This window comes from Esox lucius, chromosome 3 (genome assembly GCF_011004845.1).
Source record: "Esox lucius isolate fEsoLuc1 chromosome 3, fEsoLuc1.pri, whole genome shotgun sequence".
In the NCBI taxonomy this organism is placed as follows: Eukaryota; Metazoa; Chordata; class Actinopteri; order Esociformes; family Esocidae; genus Esox; species Esox lucius.
In genome coordinates this window covers 22,291,602-22,302,742 of record NC_047571.1, presented here as the reverse complement: position 1 = coordinate 22,302,742, position 11,141 = coordinate 22,291,602, and the positions used below count along the sequence as shown (strand labels likewise).

Below are 11,141 nucleotides of genomic sequence, written 5' to 3'. Positions count from 1 at the left end.
ATGGCAACAGCAGTATTCTGAAGTTCATAGAGCAAAACTGACAGCAAATGTACTGCTATAGCGATTAGAGAGTTTTAAGTGCAAGCCTGGCAAAGCGCCACCAATCAGACATGCCTGGTGGGGTCAGTGAGTAGCAGACCTCAGGCAGCTATTGCATGGAACCAATTCTTAAATATAATTCCTTACTTTGGCAATAAATCTGCCTCAAAATATTTGTTGTTATGAAGTAGGGAGTCTATGCACACAATATGTAAACACATACCCTCTAACAAAATCAGAGCATGCATACTTTAACCTCAAAGTACTCTAATTGATTTGAAGCTTTTGGAGTATAGAGCCAAATTCTTTATTGACCCAATAATTACAGAGGGCACTCTAAACACATGTACAATTAATAAAAATTGTAAATCAAATCTATTTTTTACATTATTCAACATTGGGTTATCGTTACAAAATCCATGCCTTCTACTTCTTGATACAGCCACTTCATAGAGCAGCAGGAATTTATGTTAACAAAGTAAGGCACAAAGCAAGTGACAGCAGTATGAAAATAAACATCTCTCTCTACATGTGCATACCGCTGGAAGAAGACAGTGGAGAATGCAGTTATCTATAAGATAACATTGACTACTGGAAATAACAGCTGTTAGCTTCATAAATAAGTACACTGACATTTTCCCACACAGCAGCTACATCTTATTGGCTTAGAGAACGCCAGGAACAGTACAGGTGATGAATACAGTATGATGAGTGTAACACTGGCATGTCTGGTGTCAAGAGTGGGTTTCTCTCTGACAGGCTCAAAACAGCTGATTTATCAGTGTCCTTTGTGAAGGGTTTGGGGACAAATGTGCGGGTTTGTGTCCAGCTCAGTCTAGCTAGCTTGGAGTCTGTGTTCAGCCTCTCCTCCACACATGGTGCTGGAAGCTTCTTTCCTTCTACTTGCTGTTCCCCTGCACCTCTACTGAGAGATGTTATCTTCAATGAGGTCCTACGGGCAGCCGAAACCATAATCACATGGACCACCTGGCCCTTCCTGTAGTAGAGTTTACCCCACCCCCACCTGGGTATCCACACAGCACATCATCCATGTGATGTCTTCCCCCAAGCTCAGGCCTGGAAAAGGGGCACCACCCTGTTGATGGTCTGCCGGCATATGGGGCAGGTGGGCTGGGGCAGGGCCTGGTAGCAGCTGTAACAACAGCACACGTGGCCACAGTCCAGCAGCACACAGCTACGAGCCTGGGTCAGGCAGATCACACAGGCGTTCTCCAGGGCAGTCTCCTGCTCTCCGGAACCCTCCGCCGTGGCCCCAGTGGCGGACCCGGTCTCCGGCACAGTCCCTCCGGCAACCAGGCTCTCATACTCCCTCCTGAGCCTCTCCTGGTCCCAGCGGACCCGCAGGCTGCGGTAGTAGCGGCGGCCCACCCAGAGGAGGACGGCGGCCCCGGCGAGGGCGAACACAGAGGCCAGCACCCGCCAGACCGCCGCCTGGCTCTCCTGTTCCAGCCGCAGGGTGTCAAAGTCTGTTGTGCTCAGGAAATACTCAGAGCCGTCTGCAGGCGGACGGAGTTTCAGCACCCGGTCCGTGTCAAGGATGAGTTCGCCTACACCTGTCACAGTGGCGCCAACCTAGAAATACACACAAAGCATTCAGGATCTCTTCATGCCCTTTGGAATAACACACTCAGTATCGGGGCAATAGTGGTCCCCTCCCCGCGTTCTAAACACAATTAAACATAAGGGAACGTGCACTTGAGACAAACTGCTAGAGCTAACTGTAAACACAGAGAAGGCTTTTATACTGAATGTAAGACAAAAAAATCAGACATGGGCGTACACAGCCGATGTGATTCTCTTAGCATACTTACAGCAACTTACATTTTTTCCCAAGATCAATTTGAAACATTTGAAAAATTCCCATTTACAGTCTAAGGACAGAACAGCTGGTTTTTCGTTCACCTTGTTGGCTCAGGATTTAATCAAGGAACCTATCGGTTACTGGTCATGAGGTAAACCTCCAGGCCTCCCGCAACTGCTTAGAATACAGTGGTATTTGGATATCGACTGAATACAGAAAAGTCGATACCAAACTCAAGACATCGTAACTGTGTTTAATGGTAATTGGAAAACAGAAATACGTCAAGGTGTGGGGAGGAGGAGTATAGGAGGGTGTATTACACATAAACCAATCAGACAGGTTAAACCTGCAGAAGGACTAGTCCCACTAATGACTTCCCATTCACATCCTTAACTTCCTGACCACCCAGATCCACCCGGCTCAACCGCAACACAGGGGTCCATCCGGGGTGCGTGCTTAGTGCCCTCCTGTAAACTTTGTTCACTCACGTCTGCGTGCGGGTCCACACACACCCAGACAGTTGCAAAGAAAGTACGTGAGTGTATTTTCCCTCTTAGGAAGCTTTCAGCTTCCGAAGATTTGGCATGTGCCCTCGGATCCTCAAAAGATTCTGCAGCTGCACCGTTTAAAGCCTTTTGACAGACTGCATCACCACTTGCTATGGAGAATGTACCGCCTTGGATAGCAAGGCGTTTCAGAGGGTGGTGCAAACGGCAATGTTAATCACTGGGGCAGAGATCCCTGTCATCCGAGACCTCTACACCAGCCCTTGTGAAAGGAAGTCCCTTAAAATAGTCAATGACCCCTGCCACATAATACTCTCTATACTACCAGTGCCTCAAGTCGGTAACTGACTGGACCCTGCACAGCTTCTACCCCCAAGCCATATGACTGCTAAACAATACGGACAAATTATTATTAAATGACTTCATGGCAACCCAATCAGTCTACCCCATCTGCATTTGTCCTCATTTTTGCACTATCCCTTAAAGGGGCCATTTGAAAGATGTTTAATCTGCTACTAGCATAAATGACCAGAAGACATTTGCAAGGAATGTTTGAAGAGAATGTTTGAATATTTTATACCTACAGAATTGCTGGCAACTTTCTTGCTGGTCCGTCTATCAGTTTGCATGACTTGTAATCTCCTCATACTCGCAATACAATATCTCTAAACCTACAAACTTTCCATGTAAACTAGCTAATACTACTGTGATCTCATTCAGTAAGGGGAGGAGAGGAGACAAGTCAAGTCATTATTTAAAACTCAGTCAGGCAGGATTTATTTTAAGTATTCACTATATACACACACTTACACACAACATGAACATGTACTATAATCATCTCACCTACAGTGCTCCTGCTACTGTTTATTTTACATTTACTGCTACCCTTACTGTACATAAACCTAGTAATTGTACATCCGCACATTGACTCTTGTACAGTATAGTCCCTGTAAATCGTTATTTTTGACATAAAAATATTTTTTATTGATTTGGTTATGATTCAAAACTGATTTGAAAAATCTAGAGGTTTACTATCAGTGATATGAAATGGATACATCCAGAATTCTCAAACCCAATCCCACCTTTAGCATTTCCTCAGTTTCCAGCTGGCCTTTGGGTTTCTCTCCACTGAGGTACTGTCCAATGATGTCGGAAAAACCATATGTGGCCTGGTGGAACTTCTCATGGATGATCTCCATCTCTAGACCGGAGGCCTCCAGAGGACACAGCACCCTCACGCAGGCCTTGTCTGAACCCACCAGGTTGAAGGGTACCGCATTCACCCTCTGGTGCAGAACCCGCTCACTGTCTGTCCTGTGGGGGGGGGGGCAATGTCAAGACAGTCCTACACAAATGTTTGGGTTATAAAGTGATTTCCCAGAGGACACTTGTCTTTCACATTGAATTTGAGGTCAGTCTGGAGTTTTCTTACCAGGTACGGGCCAGGTTGTTCCACACCAGCTTGTGTTCCCTAAGCATGAGTTTTTGCATCACTCCCACATTGCCCTCCTGGAACTGGCTCCTCAGAGGCTCCCCCACAGGATGTACTGCCCCTACACACACCATGGAATTAGCCATTAATTAGAGTGAGTACCGCTCCTACACCAACAAGTACATGGTCTGATTGATCTCATGATAATATTAAGTACAGTGATCATTTCAGAAATGTCTCCCATTCAACCAGATAAATGTACCTTCAATGACAGCATATTGCAGACATTTTCCTGGTGTCACATTCAAAAGTTCTGCCAGTTTCCCATCTAAAGTAAACTGTGGTGCCTCCTGAAACAACAAGAAAATATAAAAAGTCAGTCCTAGGACAATCTAAAAATGCACTTTCTTTGGCCAACAACATGGGTAGACTATGTCTAATGGAACAGATACCGGACAGGAAGAGTACTAACATTGAGCTTGTCCACCGATTTCCTCTTTTTCCTATAGATATAGAAGAAGAGACCTGATACGGCCAGGCTGGTGCCTAGACACAGCCCCTCTACCGTCCTCAGTGGAAACTCCTCCATCCCGCAACACACTCCTCTCACTTCCCTAGTAACAGGCCTACAGTGGAGAGACAGACAGACACACAGTGGGGAGACAGACAGACACACAGACATGATGTAATATGAAGGAGTTATTTTTGAATGAAAGCAAGGGGGCTAGGCGTCACTCTGACAAGCTGTAATTAAATCCGCAGATGCTGGATTCTCTTTGAAATGTCAATCAGATGTTCGTAAATACAGTAAGGATTGTATTTTATGACAGAATAGTGTCATCGCAGTAAACTGGCAAAGTAAACTCGATTATACAGTACATTCAAAATACAAAGGCAATTTTATTATTATTTTTGGATTAAAATACGACTTAAATACACTGTACACAGATATTTCTGATGTATACGCTGATTCAGACGATATTCATCATGTGTACAGTATTTAGCTAGCTAGCTACTTTCATAAAAAATTAAAGTTCCTGCCAAGAAATACAGTTTAAAAAGTGGCTGCTGCTAGTTATCGTATATATTTGGTCCAACGGGAGCTAAGCTGTTTGTCCAGCCAGCTATACAGCTTGAAAGCTAAACTAATAGACGGTACATCGTAGTAGTTGAAAGACCTGTGATTGACCTCTAAGATAATGTCTTCGTCAAGTCTTACACGTGTCAACAGAAATTACAATATAACATGACAAATGTATAAGGGCCTTTATCTGCAACAGACAAAATAGAAATGTTACTGAATCAGAAGGATACTGTCCAGGTTTACCTTGATAAAGTTCCTGAAGTCAATTTTTGTTTTGGTCACCTGACATGTTCCACTTCCTATAGACGCGACCACACATTTTCCGGTAAAGCCTATGCCAGGATGTTTCCTAAGTCATGTGATGAGGTCCAAATACGCCTGGTTGACAGTGACACGCGTGCTTCTGCCTCCGCACGTAACTACGTCGAAATGGCAGGAGGTGTAAAGAAAAAGTCCCCTGCTCCACCGCATCGAGTGTTGGCGACTCTTCGTACGCTATGGCAGGACAAACATATGATATTATTCAAGGCGGAATACACAATACTGGTGACCTCAGTTCTGTGGTTCTTGGAGATTGGAGTAAACATATGGGTCATACAAAAAGTAGCATGTAAGTAGCTAGCATGCTAGCTGTTTAGACAGTCAGCCTGGCCATGCATTGAACGTAGCTAGTTAGCAAGCTAACATCTAATTTGTCATCTTGAATTTAGCTACAGCCACAACGTGATCACGTTCCCTGGTGATGATGTTGCGTAGTATGAATGAAATGTCTATGTCATGTTGTGCCAGTATATGTTTCTAGCACAAATGTGTACAGTAGTATGTTGTATTTGTAGGTAACACACAACCTGCCATTTTAGAAGCAACTAGCCAGTGGTAACTAAAGTAGTCTTGCACTTAAAATAGTTTTGCAGCATCCCTTTTTGGTTATGATTTCATATTCCTTCTGGTACTTGTTGTTTACCTGTTCATACTGTCAACTGATTCTTTAGTTACTTTAGTCTTCACATATTTCTGTATAATGTTTATTATATGTTATTGCAAATGTCACTTAATTCATTGGTTAATATATTTTGTAGACACAGAGATCGACTGGAAGGCGTATATGGATGAGGTAGAGGGTGTCATCAATGGCACCTACGACTATACCAAGCTCAAAGGAGACACAGGCCCTCTGGTGTAAGTTACACAACCTCTCTACAGGTTAAGCAATTAGGTTCCAATACCTGGATTGACAACCTTCTGGGTCTATTCATTTGTTAGATTCTGTTGCAAAACCTTCTGGCCAGGAAAACGTTTACGGTCTTCCTTAGAAATCATACGGAATGGTACAATACGGAACTAAGATAGTCTTCACCAAAATATGGGTCAATTTTAAAATGGTGTTCGGTAAGAAACTTGACTGAGCCAACCACAGAGCAGGGCAAACTTCAATATGTCCAATGGAAATTCTTGTTTTCATTGTGAAACATTCTCTTTGTGGAGGAAATATTTTCAGTTTGTTACATAATGTTTTTGCAACCGAACCCAACCAATGAATACTCCCTGGGTCTTCACCAGACCTAATACAAAGCTGTATGTGAGCACCAACCGGTTATTTATCGTTAAAGTGAAACTTGAAACTTATTTCTGATCCTAACTTCACTGAACTCAACTTTCTAGATACCCAGCAGGGTTTGTGTACATCTTTACGGCGTTGTATTACATTACCAACCATGGGCGGAATATCCGCCTAGCCCAGTACCTGTTTGCAGTTTTTTATCTGCTGACTCTGCTGCTGGTCTTCAGGATATACCACCGTACCAAGAAGGTGAAACTACACTTACTCCTTTATAGAATTTTGTTGCCAAGATGGTGTTATTTGTTTGGTACAAATTACTATTATCCAACAAAGATTTAGTTTTTATTGCAACTTGCATTGTAATGATTTCCTATTGCGTGGTTTATTTTTGACATTTTTTTGTTTTCCTTCCTCTCTTCCTTTCAGGTTCCTCCCTATGTGTTCTTTTTTGTATGCTGTGCCTCCTACCGCATCCACTCCATCTTTGTCCTACGTCTTTTCAATGACCCCGTGGCCATGATGATGCTGTTTGGGGCTGTCAATCTTTTCCTGGACCGCCGCTGGTCTCTGGGCTGTGGGCTCTACAGGCAAGTATGAACCTTGGTCCCACACAGGTGTAGCCTAGATCCGCTCTGTGTGCCCATAGTACATGAAAACAGCCCTCTAATTTAAATAGGCATCTCAGTTCAGCCGAACTCAACATCTCTTGGCTGTGATAGCCGCTGTCACACGGTCTGAATGACGACCTCCTCGCCCTCTGTTGTGGACAGTTTAGCAGTGTCTGTGAAGATGAACGTGCTGTTGTTCGCCCCCGGGCTTCTCTTCCTCCTGCTCTCCGAGTTCGGACTGATCAGGGCGATACCCAAGCTTTCGCTCTGTGCTGCCATCCAGGTTAAGAATTTCATCTGCTGTACCTACATTTAGACTTCACTCACATGCTTCTTGTGCCCAGAGTTCAATACTGTTTTCCTTATTTTATTGTCCATCTTCAGTCACTTGCTCTCACGCTCTTGTTTTCCAAACAGTTTTTGCTGGGCCTGCCTTTCCTGATGGAAAATCCAACTGGCTATATTACTCGGGCCTTTGACCTGGGTCGTCAGTTCATGTTCAAATGGACAGTGAACTGGCGCTTCCTGCCCGAGTGGCTCTTCCTAAGTCGCTATTTCCACCTGGTACTCCTGGCTGCCCACCTCATGGCCCTGCTGCTATTTGTCCTGCGCCGCTGGAAAAGGTAGGACATGTGGTTATCACTGGGACCAGCGTTCAGGAAACAACCCTGGGGCCTAGTGTAGCCTAAACCGGAACACAACAGAAATAATATTTGTACCCTCTGGCAATCTCTGCCCTTTATTGTTTACTCAGAGGTGCCTTGTAATGAATTAAACCAAGATGTTCTCTCCACAGGCCTGGTGAGAGCATCCTGGACCTGCTAAAGGAGCCCGGCAAGAGAGTCCTCCCTGCGCAACAACTCAGCTCTGATCATATCCTTGTTATATCATTATTGATGCTGTGTGTTACAGATGTTCAAACATTGTTCTGACAGTCAGTTCTAGTGGACCATAACCGCCAAACACAGATGGTCCTGATCCTGTTCACGTCTAACTTCATCGGGATGTGCTTCAGCCGCTCGCTGCACTACCAGTTCTACGTCTGGTACTTCCACACCCTGCCTTTCCTGCTCTGGAGCGCAGGGTTCAAGAAGCTGGCCCACCTACTCAGGTAAGAGGGCGCACGCCTTCGAAAGTGTCCTTACTGTGTTTTCACCAACACCATTGATGTCCGTGAAGGATTCCGACTTAATGTTGTGAACAGGATCGTAAATTCAGCTTCTATATGAGTTAAAAGAACTTGTACGAGCTGTGTATTCTGGTGTTTCTACGCGCAGGGTTTTGATCCTCGGTCTGGTGGAGTTGTCTTGGAACACATATCCGTCCACCACGTACAGCTCCGCAGCCCTTCATGTGTGTCACCTCATCATGCTGGTCTCCTTGTGGTTGGCCCCTGTCCCAGCCCCGCCCCCGGCCCCAACCCAGCCCCTGGGCCCAGCCTCCCAGGGAGAGAAGGCCAAGAGTCAGTGAACTCTGTTCCCTGCGACCCTCTCGTTGTCAGGGGTCTGGTCGACCATTCACCCTGCCCTCTCCTCAGGCTGGCTCTCACCCCTTACTTCACCGTGTCTTGCCCGTTTCCTCCACTCATGATGACTGTTGGAGGCTGGGTGTGGGGTTTGTCTTAAACGCGTGGGTTTGTTGCTGCCCGCCTCGCTGAAGCTCGGTTTGTAACGTACAGGTGGGTGAACGGGCTGAGTGAGACTATGTGGGTGTATTTGAATGTGGCAGTCGCATGCAGGTTTATGGGGATGGAAGGAGGCTGAAAAGAGTTAGGATTCTCAGGTAAAGAATGAAATCTAAATGAGGGTCAGTCTGGTTGGGAGATGAAATGCCTACAGTATAATACCTTTTATGGAAGGATCTCTTACTTCTGGTCTCTTTTTTTTTTATTTTTATGTCAACTTCCTTTTGTCCTTTATTTGTCTTTTTAAGTATTATCACTCATCTGGCTGATGGTCAACAGTGAGAAACCCTTAGGTCAGGGACACCCAGAAGGGGAATACAAATAGAAATGTAACCAATGACCAATATGTCATTTTATCATTATTATTACAACTATGAACTTTGTGATCATTTCAGTTTGTAATAGTGTATCAATTTAAAGGAAATATCATTTTAAATGTATAATAAAGATCATGGAAAGTAAAGGAAATCAAGTGAATTCAGCCAATATTTGTCTATGATCTTCTGTGGAAATACTGTGTTGGGAATGTCACTACCTGGTTCTGTCCAGTGTCTTCAGAATGGTTATCAATGAAAAGGCCCCAGGTATGATCCTCTTACTTCCCAGGAATGGGGCCCAAATATTTTTGGACCATAGGCCTATAGTCTCTAGTCATTTAGTAGCCTATGATCCTTGGCCGAATTGTAAAATGTTTATGTATTGCTGTGCAGTGTGGTCATTAACACTTGTTGTTTTTTTCATCGGATTGTCAGTGGCACTTTTGGTAGTATTCAGTGCATGTTTTTACATTCTCAAATAATTCCATCATCCAAACCGTTCACTGTACACCTGGATGTATGGATAAAGCTGCCAACGGCTTGTTTTTTCCAAGTCAATTAGCTCATTTTTGTGCAGCTGTAATTTAGTAATATTTAATTTTGGTCTGGTTGGCTATAGTTTCCTTGCTCTTTTGTTGTGTTTTTCCCACCGGTGTTTCTTATTCCCACTGCTAAACTGTACTCACTTTGACCCTGATTTCATTTGTGTGTAGATGATATCAGAGGTAATGGGAGTAAACCCAGGTCAAGTTTCTCACCAAACACCATTTTAAAATTGACCCATATTTTGGTGAAGACTATCTTAGTTCTGTATTGTACCATTCAGGTGTTTAGAACTGCTCTTACTGGACCATTGGTTGCTATGAAGAGCCTTGTCGTCTGGGTCTCAGTCTGTAGAGCATGGTAACATCAGGATAGTGGGTTTGATTCAAGGGACCACAGACGTGGAAAACATTTAGCTTGGATAGAAGCTGCTTCTGAATGGCATATATTATTATATATTTTTTTTCACTGTTTGTATTTAACTCCAAAACAGAGTGTTAACTTTTTTACTACTTAAAGAGGATGGTTTAAATGTAGCTGTTTTCTCTGATAAGCTTCTGCCGCCACCTATAGGGCACAATAGCAATAACAGCCTTATTAGTAGAAACTTTAGTTTTTATGCCTTTTGTTCTTTCAGAGTGTGTGCCTGTGGGGGCTTGAGTGTAGAGCAAGACCTGTTTCCTGCACCCAGATTCAGCATACCTCTGGACAAAACACAGGGACAGTTTTGCAGGCAGAAATAAGCCTAGTCCTGGACTAAAACTTATTTTAGTCCAGAAATATGTTCAGGGATAATTCAGCTGCATAACATTCAAATTGTTTCACAGAAACAACCTTTAATGTGAGTTCTGTCCTTCTAAGTGTGAACTTTTGATAATGAGCTGCCATTGATGATGGTTGCCAGAGATTAGTGCTTATATATTTGCTTTTATTTGTATGTTAGTTTGATTTGCATGAGTCCTTTGTGCACACAAATACAAAGACATTGGAGATTGATTCCAAAGGTGTGTTTTATTCTGTTGATAAAGATGAAAAATAAAAGGCACATCTGTGTGATGAAATAACTACATGTCATTCAATCACTATTAGTGATATTTTTTTTTTTTTACACACTGATTCTACACTTCCATACCACCCAGTTAACAGGTCATTCACTTAAGTAAAACTGATCAGTTCCATAGAATAAACTAAAAAGTTTAATGCAACCCAGTCAAAATAGTCAGTAGCTATGGATGAACAGCTGTGCATCCAGTGGTCAATTCATCTTGTCTACAGTATAAAACCAACCACTACAACCAGCACCTCAATCACAGGTACGTTTTATCTTTCAGAATGTCAGTAGAGTGATGGGCAAAAGAGAGAAGATACATTAAAGGCTGCATAAACACTGCTATTGCGATATCCATCTAAATTAAAATAAGCTTTAGAGATCGAGGCATTATTGTCATTGCATAACAGTTTTTAAAGGCCACTTGGGTTAGTCAAGTACAGTGTTTGCAGCTACTTAATTTAATTGCATTTTATTACATGTACAGTATCTTGGCA

At 43.4% G+C, this 11,141-nt stretch overlaps 2 protein-coding genes across 2 annotated transcripts; one reads left to right on the top strand and one right to left on the bottom strand.

Moving 5' to 3' along the window:
- Positions 1 to 330: 330 nt before the first annotated feature.
- On the bottom strand, positions 331 to 5,220 carry mul1a (mitochondrial E3 ubiquitin protein ligase 1a). Its single transcript, XM_010888499.4, has 6 exons — positions 5,127 to 5,220; positions 4,272 to 4,425; positions 4,062 to 4,149; positions 3,800 to 3,920; positions 3,450 to 3,681; positions 331 to 1,632 (listed from the first exon to the last, which is right to left on the bottom strand). The coding sequence occupies exons 2-6, from the start codon at positions 4,386 to 4,388 to the stop codon at positions 1,111 to 1,113; spliced, it is 1,080 nt and encodes a 359-aa protein (XP_010886801.1). The 5' UTR covers positions 4,389 to 4,425; positions 5,127 to 5,220; the 3' UTR covers positions 331 to 1,110.
- On the top strand, positions 5,185 to 10,660 carry alg3 (ALG3 alpha-1,3- mannosyltransferase). Its single transcript, XM_010888508.4, has 9 exons — positions 5,185 to 5,493; positions 5,963 to 6,062; positions 6,546 to 6,693; positions 6,871 to 7,031; positions 7,215 to 7,335; positions 7,470 to 7,675; positions 7,849 to 7,925; positions 8,019 to 8,163; positions 8,330 to 10,660. The coding sequence occupies exons 1-9, from the start codon at positions 5,226 to 5,228 to the stop codon at positions 8,520 to 8,522; spliced, it is 1,419 nt and encodes a 472-aa protein (XP_010886810.2). The 5' UTR covers positions 5,185 to 5,225; the 3' UTR covers positions 8,523 to 10,660.
- Positions 10,661 to 11,141: the final 481 nt, after the last annotated feature.